Source organism: Schistocerca nitens, chromosome 4 (assembly GCF_023898315.1).
Source record: "Schistocerca nitens isolate TAMUIC-IGC-003100 chromosome 4, iqSchNite1.1, whole genome shotgun sequence".
Taxonomy (NCBI): domain Eukaryota; kingdom Metazoa; phylum Arthropoda; class Insecta; order Orthoptera; family Acrididae; genus Schistocerca; species Schistocerca nitens.
This window is the reverse complement of record NC_064617.1, coordinates 734,678,464-734,703,501: the sequence shown is the minus strand read 5'-3', so window position 1 is coordinate 734,703,501 and position 25,038 is coordinate 734,678,464. Positions and strand designations below refer to the sequence as shown.

The 25,038-nt window shown below is 43.3% G+C and overlaps 1 protein-coding gene across 1 annotated transcript in view; it reads left to right on the top strand.

Annotated features, from left to right (window-relative positions):
- The window catches only part of LOC126251748 (keratin, type I cytoskeletal 9-like), a 125,345-nt gene that overhangs the window by 17,330 nt on the left and 82,977 nt on the right, over positions 1–25,038 (top strand). Inside the window, exon 2 of the mRNA XM_049952358.1 lies at positions 10,145–10,296. Within this exon, the coding sequence (XP_049808315.1) occupies positions 10,150–10,296 (147 nt within the window). The 5' untranslated portion in view covers positions 10,145–10,149. The remainder of the gene's footprint in view (positions 1–10,144; positions 10,297–25,038) is intronic.

The window sequence follows — 25,038 nt, the reverse complement described above, 5'->3', positions numbered from 1 at the left end:
AAAAATGCAACTTTTTTTCTCTGCCAATGTCGGTTGAAAAAATCAAATTTGTTGTGGGAAGTCGTGGAATATTCCGCTTCAGCACCTATAGTTTCATGACGTTGCGGCAGGTGGCGGCGCTATACGTTACCTTCAAAACGGCGTCTGTAACGGAGCTGCGTTCCAAGCAAAGATCTCTTATTGATTTTCTTTCGGCGAAAAACCGGAGTACCGCACATATTCATATGCGCTTACAGAATGTCTACGGTGACGTGGTGGTGAACAACGCACGGTTAATCGTCATAATCGCAACAATGTCGTGCAAACTTACCCGATCACCTGCGTGACGGCCGGCCGCAGACAGCTATGATTCCTGTAGTGTTGGAACGTGCGGAAACTCTCATTTGATGCGATCGACAGATCACAATCACAGAATTCATTCAGTCTGCGTACCCGAAAAGAGCTCACAAAACTTCAATGGACAGTTCTTCCTCTTCCACCCTACAGTCCGTACTCGCTCTTTCTAACTTCCATCTTTTTGGCCCAAGGATGGATGTACTCCGCAGGATGTGGTACGTGGATCATGAGGAATTTATTGATGCAGCAAGATGTTGGCTCCGATGTCGACCAGTAGAATGGTAACATGCGGGCATACAGGCCTTCCCAGCAATGTGGCTTTAGGCCGTCGCATTGAATGGAGATTATGTTGAAAAATAGGGTTTTGTAGCCAAAATAGTGGCGGATAATACGGTGTATGGGAATCTTGAATAAAACCAAAAAATCTGTTGGGTTACTTGTTATACTCCCTCGTGTTAAAAGTGCGTAGTTTTCAATTGATAATTTGTAAAACACATTAATGTTTACCAACATGTGTAAACTTGACAGCATGATGGTAGGGAAACAAATATCCTTGAACATTAAATGAGTTCCACCTCGTAAACAATTCGGAAGGGGAATATTTCAAATGCAATTTTTCCTTGAAAAAAGTAATTTTGCTTGAGATAATCGTTCCTGCTGTGTCTCTGAATACTGAGCATTTCTCCTGGTACTCTCAGAATAGAACCAGCAAGGCATGTTGCGACTTCCATTACGCAGCACTTTGCCATTTCGATTTTGTGTTGATTTTTCGTGACCTATGTTAGCATTTAGGATCGCTCAGTACTTGCAGTTCTGGGCTTACAGTTCATTATTCAAATACTTTCAGGAATAGATTGAACTCAGCGAGTACTCACCACGAGAATAATGATATTGCTGTAACTCTGCTTGCATTGGAAGAGCTTGTGCTAGGTTTAAGACATTTCACGTCTAAATTTTCCTTGCTTTCTTGAGATCACAGAAGAGTCAGAATGTTTTTTAACAATATTACAGCTGATTTCCTTCTCCATCCTCATTCGTTTCAGTCAGTGACTCGCCTCTAATGAATGCGACCACTACGGACCGTTAGGTTTATCTTCCCTTCTCTCTCTCTCTATTTCCAGTATTCCGTTGCACACCGCTTACGGAAAGTGATTGGCTGTAATATAATCAGAAGAACAAAGATTCTGAGTTACATACTCCTTTGGTCCTGTGACATCCTAAGACCGTGCGGATTGTATATTTCCTCACACGTTTGTATGTTTAAAACACCAAAATGCAACATTTTTTTCAAAAACTAAGTCTCTCTTTATACATGTTGGCTACGGACAAGAACGAAACCGCGAATGGGAACATAACTTTGAAAAACTGTGTATTGTTCAGTAAGTTGCCTCATAGTAGACAGCAGACCAGAATGAAGGAATATTGAACTACTGAGTAACAAAGTTTCACTCTCAACACACATCACTGACGTAGTGCGTTAGATGTACTTTAGTAACAATGAATCAGCCACCAAGAGTTCAAAATATATTATCTCTGAAGTGATCTGCACAACTGTTAAGAAATTTGTCTCACTAGGAGACCAGGCGTTCGCCGTTTCCTGTCACTAGCTGGTGATAAGACGTGGATACACTGATGCGCGTCTGTTGCAAAGCGAAGCTGCCGAACGTCTTGCTTCAGATCTCACAACCACGGAAACCGCTCGGTAATAAAGCTGATTCTTGCTTAGGATATGGAAGTGATTTCCAGACCAGTACCTCAAGCTGTCCGTTGTTATATAAGTTACGTTTGGGTGCTGTGTATTGCGGAGAAGACGTTTTCCGTACGACAGAACTGCATATCGTTTCGCCTTTAGCATTTGGTTTTGGATAACATTCCTGCATTGCGTTCAAAGATAGTGAACTGACGTATAGTGTAACCTTCTAGTCAGAATATGTCATTATAAAAATTTTCTGACATATAGTCGACCCTTCTAGTCAAACAATACCGTCATAGGTTTTCGTTAGGTGTTGGGATTTTCTTGCGCAGTGCAAATGTGTACTCATTGATCGCCTTCCCCATTACTCTAATATTGTCAGTATTGACCCGGTCGGAAGCATAGCCATATTCACAGTACCGATGCAGAAGGTTTGAAGTTGTAACTTTTGTTTTGCTACTAAATTTTTGATGTGGAAATAAATTTGCACAATTTTTTCTCCGTGATATTTGTTGGACCAAAATATGACATCCATTGTCAAGATCCGTTGTACAACGCTATTCATCCACTCTTCACACGTAATTAGATAATGAGAGTGTTATGGCACAAGCTCCCGAACTGGTCGCCATTTTTCTCCACCTGAAGGTGAAACGCAAATTTTGACGAATCACTACTTATATGACGATGGATTTCTGTCGCTGCAACACTTTCAAGAATGGAAAAGTAAAAAAAATTCTCTATTCCGCTTATCGTACTTAAGCTGTGGGACAAACGTCCTTGGCTATTGTCTCCTATTCAGTGCAAAGAGCAAATGATAAGTGTGCCTTTGTGTGTGAGGGGCAGAGGGAATGGGATAGGGTTGGGAAGTGGGGAGGAGGTGTTACCTGTGAACTTCAGCACTGATTGTACAGATGAGCATTAATTAATTTTGAGGGATATCCATGCTAAAATTGGGGACATATTATTGCTTGGTATTTATTTAATGCCAAAGAAATAATTACACAGTCCACCAAGCTTTATTTCTTACATTTTTTCAGTGTGTTCTGAACATAAACAATATAGCGAACCTTCGAAGTAGATACAGAAGAGATACGAAAGCTAAACGTTTCCACTAGCTGTGCAAGAGTCTGCAAGCGATGCCACTGGCTAGAAATGATTCCCACCGCTATGACTCACGCGAGTAGAGAAAGAGAGAATGCCTGCAACCGCCGTAAAAGAAACTGTGGCGCTTAGCGGGGTGTGACCAACCGTCTGACGAACTATCTAGCTGAAAATTTCTGATTAGAGCCACGCTCTGCACTTACACGAGACTGGAACGAGAAAGTAATCGAGTAACAATTGTTACTAAAGCAACCAAAGCTGAAGAACCATACAACGAATTGAATCCGTCTTTGTGGACGACGTTCATAAAACAGTAAAACAGTGGTCGCTGAATGGCATATAAACAGTGTCAGAATGAAAATCACCGAGAAAATCTCTAAGTTTCCATGAAACTGAAATGTTTTTCATTATAAAACTACGAATTATTATAGTTTTGTGTGACATATTTGGAAACACTAGTATCAAGCACCTCATGGACTTATACCCGAATAAATCGGATTACCAGCTGACATCAACCATCTACAAACACTACTCCGGTCAGTAAAGAATCCATTATGTAGATTAACCTTCAAATAGACGCTTGCTAACATTCTGAGAATTTTCTTTCTATAAATAACTCCAAATTAAGCAAAATTTTAATCAGTTCCGAGATCACTAGATCGTTATGAGTCGGTGACAATCGTAGAAATGCCCCACTGCCATCTGTATAATTTTTTTCCGTAGATCAATGGATGAGTTGACACTATACCATTTTAAGTGAATTTTGTACCTTTCCATCATTAGTATCCAAATATTTGCGAAAAGACTAATGGATGCACCACAATAATACCCTTAAGATGATCGGTACCAGACTTCAATCCCAAGTTTCACTTATATTCATTCCACACCCTTTCTTTGTTCGCAACGTCTTGAATAGTAACATATGCACTTGACAGTTATACTTTAAAGACGAACCCATTGTTTGGCTCAAGACACAGTATTTCTTCAATAAGCCATTTCGAGGACGGAACGGCGGTATTCATGGGCAGGTTCCCAGTACTCAACAGTGCTGTATAAGCACGCCACAAGCATACTTAGGAGCAACCTGTTAGAGATTCTCTTCATATAAAAGAAGTGAAGGTAGCAAAAAAACTTTCATGTGATCCCTGATCTACTCGATCCACAGACAAAGTCGAAACATGTGCCGAATAATCTATAGGTTTTAGTATCCTCAGGTCTGACTACGCTTATTTTTATTTTATTTTATTGGAATATCTAAGCACTTGGTTACCCAATACTGTCCGAGTGAACTTTTCCCATTTTCACATTTAATGATATGCACCTGAGCTACAGATTTTTGCAGAAAAATTTCTTTAGCATTTATAAGCGTAGAAACACTGAGAGCTGCAGAATTTAGGTCACAGCATGTTATCCACAGAATGGCTCTTGAACAATGAGTCGTTTCACGCTCTACTAACACCAGTGACATCAGCTATAGGGGATGTAAATATTTTGAGTACCTGGAAGATTTCGAGAATACAGTTTCTCACACAAAGAGACAGTAATATTTGTGGTCACAGCGTTGCATCAAACTAAGATGAAATACCTACGAAAACTACTCGTAAAATATGTGTGCTCTGGGTGCCACTTGTTTAGCAATCCTGGCGTTGGAAAGTCTAATTCTAAATGCACAGTAAATCCACGGTTTTACGGCGAATAAAGCAAACATGCTAATGTCACCAAGCGACTAACTGCAACAGTAAATAACGCGTTCTTTGAAACGAAGACATTTCTGCACATCGCTCAATAAACATTCTGTCTGCATAGCAATCGTCGTAGCCTTTCAGGCCATCAAACCAATTACGTCACCACTCTGTACATTAACCTCCAAGAACGAATTGTTTTTTTACGACCTTACTGAATTTTTAGATCCACCATGCACTAGGCTCCTTTCACTCAATGTATGACATTCCGAGAAAATATTGTGTTATTTCATGCCCATGAAATTTTTGATTTCCCTTCTAACATAGGTGTTAACAAAATTTTCATACTCGTTGAGTTGATGAATTTTGTGTTTATGGCAGATTTTTCATGATCTTCTCCATTAATCTAGAAGCAGAGTTTTGTTCTCCGCCCCGTAATTGACAAATGTCTTTATCTTTTGGAAATATAAGTTCCACATCTACTCTTCATTGTTTTTATTTTATTTATTCACATTTAATTATTTTACGACCATTTTCAACGTCGCAGTCTCATTCTCAGGCGCTCATTCTCGTAAAAGGGGCTCTAACAGCGACACTAAAATTACGGACATATATGACATCAATGGCCAAAGAAGGCAGTTGTCAAAGCAATTGTCAGGTATTCGGCAGCGTAATTCAGGAAATCTTCGAAAACGTATCGTTAGATGGGTAAGGATTAGGTCCCCGTTTTCACCAAAAGCGAATCCCGACCCTTATCAACATGTGACGTCTTGTGTATGACTGATATTTTACATCACCAGTCTGGCTAATGATATGTGAGGAAATGAAATGTTGACACAGGAATCTTGAGAAGGCGTCTGTCAGTTGCCTATGCAACAACTTCTCTTTTCAGCAGAAAGTACTGTGGGGTGAAAGGGTCCGGAAAGATGCGAGACCTGCCCACTTAGGAAAAGTTGTCTGCCGATCGAGATGCCGGTAATCGGTTGCGCAACACAGGAGCCGGTAGTCGCTCTCCCAAATCTGAGGATCGCTTTCGACGATGACCTCTGCAGCTGCAGCACCGGGCTTTCGTTACGTCAGGTGGCTCAACTCATCCCGGAAGTTTTGCGCTGAGACCGCAAACTACGACATTCTTGCCACGCTTGCCTTCTTTATTCCTTGTCTGATACACCTGCAGAGACCTCAGTCATACACTCAATGAACAGTGAAAATTGCACATATAAGAAGCTACGTAGCTGTTACTATCGTAAAGATAGTTGTGACTTGGGTAAATCATAACGTAACTTAAATCACAAACAATTAGATAAGTTGCCTATAAAGACAAAAATAACATTTCGTAAACGTTTGGAATGTGACGCAAAACATTTAAATGTGAGAATGGTATTTTCACGGCGACGTTTTTGGATGGATGTTAACGGATTTCTAGTCAAGGTAGATTTTTGTGTAGCCTGAATTTCGGCGGAATCCGCTATCGTCGAAATCTTGAGATTACATGCAAATTTAACACCGTCAACACTATTCAATCTGTGACACATATCTTCAACATTTAAACATGATTAAACCTTTTAGTTCACAAATTGGCAGCTGCGTCACTCTTTCTATCTGGCGGGCATAGCAGTTTGTGAAGTTGGAAAGAGAGATGCTAACATACAAAACTTTGCATCAAATAGCGAGGCATGCAGTGGCTAACGTGTTAATGTAACATGTTCATCGATTGGTAGTGAAATACATGAGTACCTGAAAGAGACAAAAGTTTGATGTAGGACCTGGCAGTTGACACTAGACGTTGATAATTGTTACTAATTATACATAACAAGCGGAAAGGCCAATTTTTGTTCGATTACACGATTGGCATGAATAACCGGAAACTGCAGCTGCAACTCATCTGACAATTTACTCTTTTTTTATTCGATTTCCCAACAACAATATCCTGACGTCGTAAGAGAAGAAGATGTTGAAAAAGAGGAATGAATTATAGGTATTTCTTTCACCTTCCATTGCTGATACAACAAAGTTATTCATTTTACAGCTATTATTATGGAAAAATAAGTTCCTGAAAAACCTAAAAAAAGTTTGGCGTTCGATGGATCTTAGTCTTCTCAAAAAGGTTTATACAGCTGTGTACCCACTCCAAGCAACCACATTGTGGAAACAGATGAAGATTTTGAATTTTAATATGACTATTACATTTGTTACGAAGGCACGTATGCGATTTCACAAAATACGAGGAATGCTCAATAAGTAATGCTACACTTTTTTTTCTTTGCCAATTTCGGTTGAAAAAATGCGGAATTTATTGTGGGACATCGTGGAATATTCGCCCTTCGGCCCGTGTAGTTTCCAGAAGTTCCTGCAGGTGGCAGCGATTCAAGTAGCCTTCATAACGGTGTCTGTAACGAGGGTGCGTTCCAAGCAAAAAGCTATTATTGTTTCTTTTGGTGGAAATCAGGATCATCGCAGACATTAACAGGCACTTGCAGAAAATCTACGGAGACCTGGCTGTGCACAGAAGCACTCATCCTGGCCCGCTGGGCAGGGCGTCTGTCACCATCGACAGGTCACAATCAAACACCTCGCTGCTCTATGGCAAGTCACTGTTGGTAGTGCTGACACATTCGTCCATCAGTTGGACTACTTAAAGGTGTGTATACCTACAACCCGTATCTCGCACCATCCGACTGCCATCTGTTTGGCCCAGTGAAGGACGAACTCCGCATTCTGTGGGAAACAGTAAGTTGATGATGCGGAGTTCATTTACGCAGAAAGATGTTGGCTCCGACATCGACCAGTGGAATGGTACCAAGCGGCCGTGCAGGCCATCCTAGTAAGTTGGTGTAAAGGCCTTCGCGTTGTACAGAGATTATATTGAAAAATAGGGTTTTGTAGCCAAAAGTGTGGGGAATAATACTATGTACTGAAATCCTGACTAAAAGTAATCTGCTTTCAGAAAAAAAAGTGTGGCTTTACTTATTGAATGATCCTCGTAAAGTAACTCTTTGAGTCATCAAAAATTTACAAACTGACAGCTTGTCTGGAAGAGACAAAAGCCCAAGACTTCGCAAATCCCACAAAATCTGTCTGTAAAAAATATAAAAGCACCAAATACCAACTCAAGTCACTAAAATTAGAAAGTGGACTAACCTATAACACAATCAATATTAAGTGAAGAGACCGATACCCAATGGAGAGAAATCCTATAACTCTACGAACGCTGCAAGATTTCGTTAACACTGGGATGAATCTTTCATTCTGCAAAGGAGTGTGATTTATTTGAAATCTTCTTGGCAGATTCAAACTGTGTCAGACTGCTACATGAATTTGGCTCAAATCGTTCAAATGACTCTGAGTACTATAGGACTTAACATATGAGGTCATCAGTCCCCTTGACTTAGAACTACTTAAACGTAACTAACCTAAGGACATCACACACATCCATGCGCTGAGGCATGATTTCGCACTTGATGCTCTTATCAACTAAATTATCGAGGTAGGTCTAACTGCTTAAGTTGATTCGTGTGTGTGGAGGGGGGGACGGCGGGGGGGGGGGGGGGGGATAGGATAGTTAAGCTTGTAAAACACAGAATGCGAAAGACTAACTTAAAGTTTCGAATGCCGCTCAGGAACATACACTGCCGGCAAAAGTTGCAATAAAGAAGGAGTTATGAAACATAAGCGAAAGCTGTTAGGCGTCTTTATATATCTCAAAGATAATATATATATATATATATTAAGATTACTTGCCAGACGCGTAAGGATGGCGCCCCTATGAGGATGCAAATCAGGTTCGTTTTAAATACACGCTGCAACTGCCGTGAACTATGTTGCCTTTGAGAGTGATCGAGGTGAGTTGATGTTAGGCATGAATGCCTTTAAGGTGACAGAGAGGCTGTTATCAACACCTCACCGAATTTGAACGAGACCATGTAATAGGGCAGCTGGCAGCGGTGTTAACGGGAGCATACAGTCACAAAACGAACGAGACCCGGATAACCACGTGACACTACCGAGAGGCAAGACTATCGTGTTCGGTGCACGGTTCTAGCCTGAAGTACTGCATCTGCCGCTGCAATTTGAGCCGCAGTTGGCACCACAGGACACAACGAACTGTTACAAATCGTTACCTCAAGGACAGCTCCGAGGCAGACATCCTGTAGTGTGCATTCCACTGGCCCCAAACCACCATTATTTGCGACTGCAGTGGTGTCAAGCGAGAGCTCGTTGGAGCGGTGGGTGGAGGTCTGTTGTGTTTTCTGATGAAAGCTGGTTCTGCCTCTGTGTCAGTGATGGCCGTCTGTTGTTTAAAAGGAGGCCAATCGAGGACCTGCAAACGACCCGTCTGTGGGCTAGACACATTGGACCTGCATGTGAAGGTACGGTCTGGGGTGCGTTTTCGTACAATTGAAGGAGTACTTTCGTGGTTATCCCATGAACCCTCATTGTAAATTTGTAGGCTAATGGGGTGATCCGACCTGTTGTGCTGCCATTTATGAATAGCGTTCTAGGGGGTGTTTTCGGTTAGGTTAGGTTAGGTTAGTGGTGTTTAACGTCCCGTCGACAACGAGGTCATTAGAGACGGAGCGCAAGCTCAGGTTAGGGAGGGATGGGGAAGGAAACCGGCCGTGCCCTTTCAAAGGAACCATCCCGGCATTTGCCTGAAACGATTTAGGAAAATCACGGAAAACCTAAATCAGGATGGCCGGAGACGGGATTGAACCGTCGTCCTCCCGAATGCGAGTCCTGTGTGCTAACCACTGCGCCATCTCGCTCGGTAGGGGGTGTTTTCCAACGGGATAACGCTCGCCCAAATACCGTTGTTGTAGCCCATGCACTACAGAGAGTTGACATGTTGCCTGGTCCTGCTCGATCAGCAGATCTGTCTCCAATCGAGCACATATGGGACGTCATCTGACGAGAACTCCGGCGTCGTTCACAGCCAGCATTAGCTGTTGCTGTACTGACCGAAGAAGTGCAACGAGCATGGAGCTCCATCCCACATAATGACATCCGGCACCTGCATAACACAATGCATGCACGCTTGCATGCTTGTGTTCAACATTCTGGCATTTACACCGATTCTTAATGTATAAGGATTTCACATTTGCGATGGGAGAGCTCCCGCTTAGTTTAATATGTGATATTGCAATATTAATGCCGCCTAGACAAAATGTATTCTAGAAATTTCAATACTCTCTGTTATTCACCTTTAGGTGTTGCGATTTTTTCTGTAGTGTAGTTTTAATTAGATAGAAATAAATGCAGCCAAATTAGAGACAGGACTAGGTTATTCAGCTTCGGTGGTGCATTGAGCAGTGTCGCGCTGTGCGTGTTGCAGACAGGATGAGGACGTGGACTCGGCTGCTGGTGGCGGCCCTCGCGCTGAGCTCAGCGGCCGTCGTTCTGTCGGCGCCCGTCCCCGAGGACGAGACGGAGGCGCTCGCACGGGACGAGCCCGCCATCCTGGCCGCCAAGCAGCAGCTCGTCAAGGTCAGTGCTACCTCGTTAGAGGGGTTTCTGTTGAGTGTTGTGACTAACTTATTGTTCCAGAAGAAGGGCAGCAAGTTTTTCAGTGATTCCAGCGGCAACATGTTCTTACTATGCTGGTACTACAAAATCCTCTGTTGGCTAAAATATTTCGTATGCAAAACAATCCCATAGAGGGATCTTCTGGCGGGGACTGTTCAGGAGGATGTCAACGGAGAAACATAGACGACAAATATTTCAGATAAAAAGGGAGCCAAAACTGCTAAAATATTATATGGTTAGATCGGATAAGTAATAAAGAGGTAGTGAATCCAACTGAGGAGAACAGAAATTTGTTGCGCAACTCGACTAGTAGAAGGGATCAGTTGATAAGCCACATTCTCAGGAATTAAGAAATTGTCAGCTTAATCGTCTGCTTGGTATTGGAAGTAAGTTAGTGGGGTAAAGATTGTAGAGGGAGACCAAGGATCGACAACACTAAGTAGTTTCAAATGGATGTAGAAGGGTTATTCAATAAGAAAATGTAAAAAATTCTTTTAAAGGTATCTATTAGGAAGTGGTATACAACATTTATTGTTGTTGTTGTGGTCTTCAGTCCTGAGACTGGTTTGATGTAGCTCTCCATGGTAATCTATCCTGTGCCAGCTCCTTCATCTCCCAGTACCTACTGCAACCTACATCCTTCTGAATCTGCTTAGTGTATTCATCTCCTGGTATCCCTCCACGATTTTTACCCTCCACGCTGCCCTCCAATGCTAAATTTGTGATCCCTTGATGCCTCAGGATGTGTCCTACCAACCGATCCCTTCTTCTAGTCAAGTTGTGCCACAAACTTCTCTTCTCCCCAGTCCTATTCAATTATATGTCAACGTATTCCCCCTTGAGCTGGACAAGCGTCTCAACTCCATGTGAAAAAATCTTTGGGGGGCATGTCCGTAGCCAGTTATGACTGCTGCCCGGAGTTCCTACCAATATTCAGCCACTAAGAGCTCCTTTCAGTGGGTTGAAAATGTGATGTTCTGAAGGTGCCAAATCCTGTGAAGGGGGGGGGGGGGTGAGGTATGGAGGAAGTGGCAATCACTCGAACATCAGGTCGTCCATGGTCTGTCCTTCCATTCTTTCATTTCTGATGTCAACTCTTTTGTAGCTCGCATCACACACACTTTCTTGAAAATCAGTACGTTATGAACAATATGATGACCTGATTCGGTACTAATGTTCGTCATAGCTGCAATATCTCCCACCGTAACACGCCTGTTTCCCTCGTATCAACTCGTCAACTCTCGCAACGTTGTTCTTCGTGACTGTGTAGAGAGAGCCCATCTGACCAATTTTCAACCTTTGTTTCACCCAGTTTGTACGTATCTGCCCACTCGCACACCTGTGTTCGACTGAAACAATTTTCAGCATCTTGCACTGTCATCCGACGGTGAATTTCGATTGGTTTAAACCCTTCAACTAACAGAAATCTAATTACACTCTGCAGCTCCTCGGTGGTGCAAACTTGTTTCGCAGCATCCCTTTCGTGAGGCAGGTGTGCCAGCTCTAATTTATAATGATTCTAGGACACCACCGAAACATAACAAAGAAGTACAAATTTTGCCGAAGTTTTCTTTTTTATGCAACCTTTCCTATTAGTTACTGAATGTTGTGGTAGTTACGCAGAGATGAAGAGGCCTGCAGAGGGTAGACATGCTCGCAGGGTTGCATCAGACCAGTCTTTAGACTGAAGACCACAACAACAACATCATCCTACTACACACATCAAAGGAAGTTTTGCATCACCCAAGCTCCCAGAGTTCCCGATTGTAGACGGTGACTGTGGATATTGTATCACAGACGCAGTCCCTTTGACTCTTCAGAGATGTCATTAAACAGCCCAAAGATGCATGAGCAGCGCCTATTAGACGGAAGAAGTTCAAATGGTTCAAATGGCTCTGAGCACTATGGGACTCAACTGCTGAGGTCATTAGTCCCCTAGAACTTAGAACTAGTTAAACCTAACTAACCTAAGGACATCACAAACATCCATGCCCGAGGCAGGATTCGAACCTGCGACCGTAGCGGTCTTGCGGTTCCAGACTGCAGCGCCTTGAACCGCACGGCCACTTCGGCCGGCACGGAAGAAGTCCGATAGCCGATCAGTTCCAGTCATTCTACCAGGAAAGAGATACATGGCTCGTGTTCTCTCTAGTTCAATCATGCCTGGACGGTCAATACTGCAATTCGATCGCGTCCGCATTGTTATTTTGTGCCATGAAGGGCTCTCAACAAGGGAAGTGTCCGGACATCTCTGAGTGAACCAAAGCGATGTTGTTCGAACATGGAGGAAATACTGAGATATAGGAACTGTCAATAACATGCCTCGCTCAAGCCGTCCAAGGGCTACTACTGAACTACATAACCGCTACCTATGGATTATGGCTCGGTGGCATCCTGACAGCAACGCCACCATATTGAATAGTGCTTTTCGTGCAGCGACAGGACGTCGTGTTAAGAGTCAAACTGTGCGCGATAGGCTGCATGATGCGCAACTTCACTCCCGACGTCCACACCGAGGTCGATCTTTGCAACCACGACACCATGTACAACGGTATAGATGGGCCCAACAACATGTCGAATGGACCGCTCAGGATTGGCATCACGTTCGCTTCGCCGATGAGTGTCGCATATGCCTTCAACCAGACAATCGTCGGAGACGTGTTTGGAATCAACCCGGTCAGGCTGAACGCCTTAGGCACACTGTCCAGCGAGTGCAGCAAGGTTTAGGTTACCTTATGTTTTGGGATGGCATTATGTGGGGCCGACGTACGCCGCTGGTGGTCATGGATGGCGCCGTAACGGCTGTACGATACACGAATGCCATCCTCCGACCGATACAGCAACCATATCGGCATCATATTGGCGAGGCATTCGTCTTCATGGACGAAAATTCGCGCCCCCGTCGTGCACATCTTGTGAATGACTTCCTTCAGGATAACGACATCGCTCGACTAGAGTGGTCAGCATGTTTTTCAGACATGAGCCCTATCCAACATGCCTAGGATAGACTTGACGTGACCCACCATCCACTCTTAGGGATCTGCGCCGAATCCCGGTTGAGGTGTGTGACAATCTAGACCAACAGTGCCTTGATGAACTGGTGGATAGTACGCCACTACGACTACAGGCACGCATCAATGAAAGAGGACCTGCTACTGGGTATTAGAGGTACCGGTGTGTACAGCAGTCTGGACCACCACCCCTGACGGCCTCGCTGTATGATGGCACAACATGCAATGTGTGGTTTTCATGAGCAATAAAAAAAGGCGGAAATGATGTTTATGTTGATCTCTATTCCAATTTTCTGTACAGGTTCCGGAGCTCTCGGAACCGAAGTGATGCAAAACATTTTTTTGATGTGTGTATTTTGATGCGGTCTGCTCCGTTGTTCTGTTGGAATATCTCAGTAAAGCTCTTGCGTTCAAAGTCTCAATTACCAGTCATATGTATTCCAGTCATCGTCTTCCCCCGAAAATTTTGCTCTCTACGGATGCCTCTGCTTCCATGGAAGTTATTCCCTGATGTATTAACACAGGCCTTATAGCCCCATCCCTTCTTCTAGTTCGTAGTTTGCACTTATTCGTCTCCTCGTCGATTCCTTTTCCTTCTCAGTCCACTTGATTCTTCTGGAACATCAAAATTCAAACACTTTAATTCTGTCATTTTCCATGTTTCATTTCCATACAATGCTGTCGACAGTTTCCCTTATATTTGATGCTCATAGACTTATTTTGGGAAAAAATGTTCTCTTTGTCAGTGATACTGTAGTTCGTACGTGCTGCGTGCACTCCTTTCATTTCCCCTCGCGGGAAGAAATAAATAAAACACATTACAATACTTAGATGTACTGTGTAGTTATAAGTAAAATACAGCTACTCACAGAGGGCCATTGTGGGTTGTAATTACCGTGATATGGCAGAGAAACTTGGTAATGCGTTAATGCGGAACTGATTTACTCTGGAAAAAAATTAGTTCCAATTTTCGCCACCAGGTGCAAATCTGGCATCTTTACGTCTCCGGTGTCATATTGAAGAAATGTGTAAGTGGCGATTAATAATAAAAATATCTCTTATTTCCTCTGTTCAGCCGACATCCCGCTCGTAATGCATTTATATGGACAATTTTTATATGTCTTTCTCTCATTGGTAGCTCCAGAGTTTTACATGGTGGAAAAATTGGAACTAATTTCTTCTTTCGTAAATCGGTTCCGCATTAACGTATTAAAACATCTACCAAGTATCATTGCCAAGTCATTATTACAGACTGTACTGGACCTCTGGCGAGTAGGTGCACATTAATTATAACCATCCCATACATTATACTGTTGACAGGAACCGACACTAACTCACTCGATGTAGCTTGGATGGTCACTGACCTGTTTCGCACGACGTCTGTTTCCTGCGGCACCTTCTTTGTTGACTGAAGTCCATACTACCATCTGCGGCCCCTGTGCGGTAACAGGTCACTCAGGTCACTCATGTTGGGCAAAGCCTGCGCCTTAAAGGAAACATCGAAAGAGAAGCCGACCGAATAGCTTCCGGGGCTCCTATAGTGCGCAATGGATACTTAGAGTTGACCGTCTACAACCTTAATTTTTCTCTAACTGTACTTGACCCAGTGGTCAGCGCGGACTGTTTGAAATGCTGTCCTTTGTAGGCCTTGATAATTCTCATCCTAATGATGTTATAATGTGTGTGAAATCTTATGGGACTTAACTGCTAAGGTCATCAGTTCCTAAGCTTACACACTACTTAGCCTAAACTAGTCTAAGGACAAACACACACACCCATGCCCGAGGGAGGACTCGAACCTCCGGCGGGACCAGCCGCACAGTCAATTCTCATCCAAATTACAGAAAGCTAGTACAGGGGCGGAGAAGTTCACAATTAGAAACACGAATCAGAAGAAAGATTGAGGTTCAGTGTATCGTCGATGGCGACATGCAGGCTCAATTGGAGAAGTATGGCGATAGAAGTGAGCTGCGACCACGTCGAGAACTAGACTGCTGTTCGCCACAATGGCATAGAATGGCTTGCCTGTGATCGGAACCTTTCCCTAAGGTAGTGAGAGTCTAGTGTCTAAACAGCTGCATCACGCAGCTCAGCTTCATTAGAGCCGTGGTAATACGTGGCCCTGCTTCGTACAGCGGTGTTTAAGCTCATTCAGTTCTGTTTGCGTGACAATCCAAAGTGATGTGGCGTAACCGTGGACTCCAGAATACTGTTCTTGCAGGAGTTACGGCACTTGAGGGGACACGCTAGTTAGAAAGCTGCACGTAACTGTTACCGTGCATTCTGGGCAGTCAGCGGGAAGGAACAGGCGGCCGGCTGTAGCTGAGACATGACACGGCGGCTCGCCCGCCTGGCAGAAATAATCGCCTGGCGACGTTTTGCGCGCAAGGGTGTAGCGGCTGGCGCGGTGACTCAACAAGCGCCGGGCGGCCGCCGCCCGCCGTAGCGGCGTTGAGCAATGCGAGGGACGTGTGTGCATAATGTGTGAGTGCGTGTGCGTACGTGCGTGTGTGTGGCCAACTAGCGTCACGTGGGGCCTCTCTGGTGGTGTGGGAGGCGACAGCGACACGTGCTACAGCTACCAACAGTGTCAGTACAAGCTGAGAGTAATAGCGAGCTTCTCGCCAGACCGTGAAGGTCCAAAAGATGTCTACCGGCCGTCGTGTCATCCTATGCTTTGGGCAAGGAGGGTCACACCGCTCTCCCGGCCGTTATGCACACGTTCTATACTGCGCAGCCGCTACTACTTGGCCACTCGGTATCACGAGGCTTAGTGCACCCGTACCAGTCCTCCCATCCGAAAAATCGTTGGCACTGCCGGGAATCGAATCAGGGTCCTCCGCATGGCAGCCATCTACCCTGATCAATCAAATAAAAAAAATGTTCAAATGTGTGTGGAATCTTATGGGACTTGACTGCTAAGGTCATCAGTCCCTAAGCTTACACACTACTTAACCTAAATCATCCTAAGGACAAACACACACACCCATGCCCGAGTGAGGACTCGAACCTCCGCGTGGACCAGCCGCACAGTCCATGACTGCAGCGCCTTAGACCGCTCGGCTAATCGTTCGTGATCTAGTGTTACTCAGGGTATTTTGGATAAGGCTGTGGGTTTTCTGGTCCAGGCCCATTTCCTGCAAAATTCTCATAAGAGTATGTCTGTCAGCTGAATCGGATGCTTTCTTGACGTCAACAAGTGTAACTACGTACTGTTTATTCGATAGCTTAATTTGAGTGTTCAGCACAAGAACGTCCTTTTCTAAAACCACCTTGATAATCTCCAAGTTGGGTCCAATTGCGGTTCGGCTCATTTAGTTCTTTATTTTTAGATCACTACCGGTTTCATAGCCACATATTCAGCTGAACGTCTGCATAACAATAAATCGAGAGGAAATAACAGTACTAAGACATCCACTGATGTATTTTGTGACGATATTATGTGAGAATACAAAGAAAATATAGTTTAAATGTATTGTAACGATTACGGTATTCCACAAACTTCTCATCTTGGAAACTGTGTCAATTGTCAGTGTCCCATGCACTACTTCTTTCCATGTTGTGGCTAGCATGAGATTCGCCATCCCTGCGTGGTCGATTTCAATGTCCGCAGTTTGTTGTACATCATCTACAATCACGCGTCTTCTCATCGACACATGATTCTTTCGTTCAAAAATGAAGTGACGTGGCGGTGCACGTAATCACGGCACCTACACTATAAGCTTGTTTGCTTGCTCAGTCGGCGGCATCATGTTTCCCATACTCAGGCATGTCTTGGCTCCCAACAGAATATCACACCGTTGGCTTGGTATTGAATCAGCTGTAAGACACCTGAATCGTTGTACAGTAGCTCTAAAGGAATTCGTGTAGCTCTCTGTACGAACTGACTACGTCCTCACTTCGCAGCAGTGCCGATCAGCTGATTGTCGTGTCCACTAGAAGGTGACCGAGCAGTGTCATAAGAGAGCCCCGAGACGCCGACTATGGATATGCCTCATTGGGTGAGCTGCCAGCTGCAGCTACTAGGGGACCGTCAAGAGTCTCATCACGCGCCGCTGTCCAAATACGTCGGGGGTCACGGGAGCCCGCGCTCAGCTCGAGGCTGTTTCGTGTCGTCCGCTTGTTGAGCAGGCTTACGGGACACCCACCACGCGTTACCTGAATGCAAATGCTCACCTTGTGTGCAAGGGTTAGTGCGTCCGATGTGCAGTCACCTCCTGGAAGGAAACATGTCCTTGTAGCAATCGCACTGTTGTAAAGGGCACGAGACAATTACGAAGATAGGGCTGTGTAGTACAATACGTTCCTTCTGCAACCTGGGAAATTTGTAGCATCAGTCTTCTTGGGTGCCAACATACTCACGTCAGAGTATCACTTACACCGGAAGTCCACGATTATTTGTTATGTGAATTTCAATCTCTGTCTGCCCGCCAACCGGAGTGGCCGAGAGGTTCTAGGCGCCACAGTCTGGAACCGCGTGACCGCTACGGTCGCAGGTTCGAATCCTGCCTCGGGCATGGATGTGTGTGATGTGCTTAAGTTAGTTTGGTTTAATTAGTTCTAAGTTCTAGTGGACTGATGACCTCAGCAGTTAAGTCCCATAGTGCTGAGAGCCATTTTATGTCTGCCCCTACAGTATCTATGAGCTGTGGTTCCCTCTAGTAACATGGAAATTATTGCCTGGTACCTAAATACATATCGTACTGTTCTGCCCATTTTCCTAGTCAGTATCTTCTGCACATTTTTTCCTCGCTGATAAAGCAAAGGACTTTTTTTAGTTATCAGTTAGTGATCGACATCCTTCTGTAACACTACTTTCTAATGTTTAGAGCTATTAGATTTTGTAAAAGAAGTAAATCTTTCGTTAAAATACCATTACCGATATGACAACAAAAATATTTCTTTTCTTTCCCAGTGCAGCAAACGAATAACACAAACAAAACTAGGTCCGACTAAGAATGCTTGTAACTGCCATCTGAAGATGGATTTGTGAAGAAAAATCCGAAACCGGTCATGGTCTGAAGATAATAAACCTTTTTAAACCATACATGTGGCTGGTAGCTGTTTTTTATATAAATTATAAACCTTAGATTCGTTGTTTTTCCTGTTTTTTCTAATTCCATGACTCACTTGTACATACCGTTCTGCCCCAGATATACATTTTCAGAAATTTCTGCTTCGGTTTAAAGACTGTGATTGATACTAGTAGGTTTCTTTTAGCAAGGAATGCCCTCTATTATAGTCGGTTTTCGTCGTCCCTGCTTCGTTCGTCATGCGTTGTTTCGCTTCTAAGGTAGGTTCCTTACCTCGTTAACTAAATGGTCCACTGGTTTTACGTCAAGTTTATGACTTATTTCATTTCTGTTAATTCTTATAACTTTCGTCTTTTTCTCGTTTACTCTCTGTCCATATTATGTATTCGTCAGAGTGGGTGTTCCATTCTGCAGGTGATGTGATTCAGTCTCACTTTCACTTATGATATCAATGTTATCAGCCTATATTATCACTGACATCCTCTCACCCTTTCTTTTAATCTCACTTCCGAACCTTTCTTTTATTTCCATAATTGTTTCTGCTACGTGCTGGGTTAACGGTAGGAGAGATATTTAACGCGAGCGTTATTCTATATAAACTCTTTTAACATTGTACAGATAACTATGGTTGTTCTTTGTCTCTTTTGGTTTGGAGTCTTAACTCGTATGTGCATATATGTAAGTCGTCTCGAAGCATGTGTGGTATATGGGGCGTGGCAAACCATTATACTCAACGTTCTACAGATATTGAAGAATCCTAAACAGGGTACTTCGAGATAGGGAACTAATGACCGGAAATGAATGTTTAATTGTTTCTTCACAGAAAACTTTCCTCTTAAGGAAACGGTTTAGTTTTATTGAAACGGTTCACAATGCGGTAGTTTCTCAGAGGTTCGTGTCGTACAATGAGGGTAGCTATTTTTTAAAGGACCCTAAAAAGCATTCTTCAGTTACAGCTGACTTTTTATACATCAGTGTCTCGATGTAGGATCATAGAAAATTAGTGAGAGATCCCACGATTACGCAGAGATTCCCCTTTCACTACAACGGTGACAGTATCTGTCGTATCTCTTGTTCAGCTATTTACTGAAAGTAATATAGATGTTTGCTGAAACCATAGTTTTCTAACAACTGCGACACTACATTTCCAACGAAAACCAGATAACGTACACCACCAAAACAGAGTGGTAGTAAAAATGGTCTGAGAAGAGCGAGTTGTGTAGATTTTTATCACGCCAGGCACGCATATTCCGGTAGCTGAGGAAAGACTTCTATACGGATTTCTTCTACTGCTTTAGATGGCCAACTTTCCTCGCATTCCATGTGTTGTCGTTGTTTGAGCAAGATGTCGTTTGCAATTCTTTGCTGTGTCAAACAAGTCTTTCGATGGAAAACAACTACAACGTTGTGTGAAATCTCGTTGGTTCTTGGAAATTTTTCCCCGTTGTTCATAATTTTGAAATTTTTCCTCTGAGATATTTAGCTCGTAATTGGCATACGTCATGAGTAATTCATGTTTTCATTGCAAGTTGTTCTCAGTTCTATATTGTATAACAGTATTGTTTGCAAATAACAAAGTCTTTCAGACCACCACATTTGCATCCACATCTACATATATGCTCCGGCAGCCACTGTACATTACTCTGTAGTGCTCTCATTTCTTTATCTTACTGTCATGATTCCTATGTGCTATATACTATGATGGCAGCGGAATAGACGAACTTCTGCAGTGAATTTCTAATGATTTTGAAAAATAAGTTGCAATGATCTGGTGAAGGACAGAAACATGTCATTACCATTATTGAGAAATAGGAAGAAAGAAGACAACAGGAACTCTCGCTCTTTCACTGTGCGCTTTGAAGAGAAAAACTCTTCAGCTCTCCAGTATGTGTCTGCGTCTATCAGCAATGCAAAAGCCCGGGGAAAGCTGTATGACGTATGGCGAGAGCGCCCATTAGGGCGCTGATGCGACCGTTTGTAGTCCGGGGGCCGCATCTCCCACGGCGCACGTGGGGCCTGCCTGCCGCCTCCTCGCCTTGGACGCGGCCTTCCAGCTGAAGCGATGCCCCACAGGCTACTTCACCAGGTCGCTGCGCCTGACTCCCTAATCTACTTTATAACTACATTGCACAACACAATTAAAGGACAACTTTTTCGAAACCCTGTAATTGCCTCCCATTGCGACGTATTAGTTTGGCTCAAAGGTAGCTACAGCCTTTCTCTATACTGGTGCAAAAGCGTGGCGTCCTGGGACGTCACCCTCGAGCTTATCGCCCATGTAGACTGATTGCATTTCTCTGGTATTCTACCAATAAATCTAAGTCTGCCAGCTGATTTATCTACGACTCAGCCTACGTGAACTTTTCATTTCACATCACTACGAATTGTTACACCCACATATTCGGATGAGTTGTCCGATTACATCTGTGACCCATCGACACTATCGATACAAGATACTACGGTTTTTCAGTTTGTGAAGTGCTTGACTTTGAATTTTGAACATTGAATCAAAATGCCAATCACTGAGCCCCTTTGAAATTCTTATCAAGATCTGACAATATTTGTGCAGCGTTTATCAGACAAAAAGAAAAAAAAAATGGCTGTGAGCACTATGGGACTTAACTTCTGAGGTCATCAGTCCTCTAGAACTTAGAACTACTTAAACCTAACTAACCTAAGGACATCACACACATCCATGCCCGAGGAAGGATTCGAACCTGCGACCGTAGCGGTCGCGCGGTTCCAGATTGTAGCGCCTAGAACCGCTCGGCCACAACGGCCAGCGTTTATAAGACACTACGTGAATATAGATAACCATTGTTTATGGACGTATGATGATTGGGTTGGTTTGTGATGGTCTATTGTTTAACCGAAAAAAGTAACGTAGATTGTAAATCACCGCATGCGCGAAATAAAGTTTTGAACATGTGTTTCAACAAAAGTATGTTGTAATTGACTTGATCGCCGAGAAACGAAATGAAGTAACAACACGTTACAAAAATTATGAGAAATTTTGAAGTCCCAGAGCAGGAGAATAAAGTATTTGGTCCGGAATCGCTACAGGTATTCAGCCATGATTAGTTGCGCACCCGACAGTATAAGAGAACAAGTAATGCTATCTGAATGGAGCTACCGAAAGACTAACTGTAAAGTGTAAGTGTAGATACCTGGCAGCATTTGACTGTTGTCTTACGTTTTACATGTGTGTATGTCGACATAATGTTGAATAGAGTGCCAGGAATAACTAATTTCTTCACCGGCGTAAATTAGAAGTCTTTGCTATTCGTTATTCGTGGTTCTTTGACGTGATGATTATATTGTTTCTGAAACTATTACAAACTGTTTTTTTTTCAGGAAGTGTGTACTTTCGTAGAGGGACTATCACGCTCTTTTAAGAGCAAGGTGAATCAGTGACTGTCATTTTCGCCCAGAAAGACAGAGGAACGATGTGTGCACTTCACACGTGTGAATAACGAAATCGAAGCAGGGCCGTGTCCAAAGCTGTCCACACCAGTTCCCGCGCCGCGGTGGCAACTTTTACCGGGGTAAACGAACTGTGGACAACCTTTACAGCCTTGCTGCCTTTTTTCACTTTCCTCTCGCCGCCTGCTCGTTCAGCTTTCCAGCTCGCGTAACCTACTTCTTGAGATTTTTTTATGATCTTTCGTGTTTCTTAACAGCTGGCTGGCCTCTTGCATTGCATAACCAGTGACGGACACACACACACACACACACACACACACACACACACACACACACACACACACACACTCGCACGTAGACTGAACGAGCCAATTCGCCACTTTCACAGTTCTAATCAGAATTAATGCTATGACTCACCATGTGCTATAAGTTTGCGCCGTGACTAGTTCATTGCTCTTCACTGACCTATTCAATTTATTTGCTTTCCTTTCATTCATAAATATTCAGTACTGACAGGGAAACCGTCCATATTGTTAGATTGTGACTGCCCTTACTTTATAGCGTGCGCAGTCTGAATGGAGACGGGGTGTTATTATTGGGGGTTTTAAGACCTTTGATCACTTGTTATCCCTTCTAACAGAAGACGAGAACGTACAGAATTCTTAAATCGTTGGTGACATCGGTATTCTGGTGTTCCGCTGTGGTGTAGAGTATATTTTTGTTCCCTTCGTTGAGTATCATTCTGCAGAGACATCTTGAGAGCCAATAGATATGTAGATAGTAGATTTTTGGACGTAAACTGCTTAAAAATGCAAATCAGTGTACTCTGTATTTGCACAGTTTGCTAAACCTGCGAGCTTTTTTGTTACCTGAGATGTATTTGCCTTAATATTACACACTATAGTTCTTCTACTGTAACTGAACCTGTGCTAAGTATTAATTATCCAGTCTTTCACGGCGTCTGTAGCGTCTAAATACTGAAAGTTACTGCAAATGTAATTGGTACACAGAACCAAGCACTGAAACGTTAGTATAACCAGCGAGTGACTTCATATTGCGAACGGTAACACGACGAACAGACTGCAGGGATGTTTCGTTTCAAATTTCGCTTTTTATTTGCGGTTTGCTGGTTTGTGGAGATTGCACAACAGAGAAATACGTTGTTACGAAAAAGGAGAAATAGGATGACATAATGCTGTTGCGGAATTGCTTTCTACTTAGGAGAACACGACGTAGTAGCCTTACTTTACTCTCAGCGTTATGCACACACACAATCCCGTTACTGTACAGAACGAATATGCGAGTTCACTATTTAGCAATCCGTTGGTTGCATGAGGTAACGTCCTATGTTAGTAATATGGTCTCGAAAGCAAACCTGATGATAAAAATGTAAGTACATAGAAACGAATACTAATTTTACAATTAGACAAATTTTTAACTACGTTTGCTCGACGTCTTTCTTGTTACGAAAAAAATAAGTATTTCATTATTAGTAGATGAGGAAGGAGTACAGAGATAAATAATTAGAGTGCATTTTTCGATTAGCGGCATGTGAAAAGGGTTGAATACATTAACAAGTATTTTTTGAATTACTCCATACCAACTGTCCTGTCAATTCTTTGGTTGCGTTGTTAATGCAGTACTTTACTCTGTAGCTGGCTGGGCAGTGTTTAGATTATTGCTTTTATTGGAACAAGTATTAACAGTAAGTATGATAACGTATCATGTGCTGCAACTGTAAAAATTGTAAAATTATTTTGTGAAACTACTGCAAAACGTTAACGTGATATCTTTTAATCATGTTATTGTTGCTTGTCATCACCGGTTCCGTAGTTTTGATAGCAACGATATATTAGTGAGACGAACTATCTAACAACCGCGGTAGTCCATGTCATCTACTAACAAAATAAGTTTAATTGTAAAATGGCCCGTATAAACACTTCAGAGGCAGTGTTGGAGGGTTCCTGCCTTTAACACAGAAATCTCCCGCAGTTTCAGTCCCTCTGAACCAACACACAGACGAAAATTTCTGAACAGAGAATGTAAAATATTGCAGAATGTTGAAATTCTCAGAAAAGATGTAAGTAGAAGGGAAAGACTTGTAATACAAAATTACTACAACAACCAAAAGAGAACAATATCGAGTGATAAGTGATACAATTGAAACTGTCAGGGGCGAAATCTTTCTCCCCTATTTTTCCACTGAAATAGCGCAGAAGCTTGACGTCGGCAAAACCCGCAACTTGACGTGTACTACGCCTGACATTGAGAATTCAGAGTTGCGTGAAGGCCAAGCACGCTGGAGTCGGAGACTCTAAACGCTGCTGTACTGAATCAAATAGAACCGGAAGCGTTCCTTGGGAACATCACGGCACGCCGTCTGCGTGAGAATTCACAAAGCACCTAACGTGCATGTCGCACATCTTGACGAACCCTCCGCCACACACCGTCAAGTGGCTTGCGGAATATGGATGTAGATGTAGATGTAGACCGTGTACCGAACATGTGCAGGTGAACCTGTCAGCCAGCGACGAGTGAAAACTGTTTCTGTTTAAAGGAGAGTTGCATATTCGATTCCCCATATCGACGCTCACTGACCTGTAGAGTTTCTTGAAACTCCCTAAAGAGACGTTTATGGTTGATATGGTGCTGGATGTAGTGTAGTTGATATGGCGTGCTACATTCAGTGGTGCCTCAGGCTGTTGTAACAGGCTGCCAGACATGCCGTCACCACTATAGTGTTGTGGCAGTTATGCGTGCATTTTATAAGCATGCCGTACAATTACATTCTCGGATGTAAGTTATCCGGACACTCATGTAATGCGGAATAGACCACCAGATGTCAGGAGACGTGTGCTAACGAATCCCTCAGTGACGTTTCAATTCTTCTAAAGCTGCCCAAGTCGAATTTTGCTAATGTGGTTGTGAAGTGGACCCGTGGAGGAACAATGACAATCAAACGAAGACCAGACAGACCTCATATACTGATGGACATGGATCGGCGAGCATTGCAGAGAGTGGCTGCAAAAAATCGCACGAAATCTGCTGAAGGGTCACTTGCGAGTTTCAAAATGGTTCCAGGACTCCAGCTACCACAACTGCATAAGGAGTTGAAAAGAATGGGATGCAATAATCTAACAGCTTCTCGTAAGCCACACGTTTCTGTATCAATGATAATCGACGCTTGAGGTGTCGTAAAGATTGACACCATTGGACAGTGGGTGACTGGAAATGAG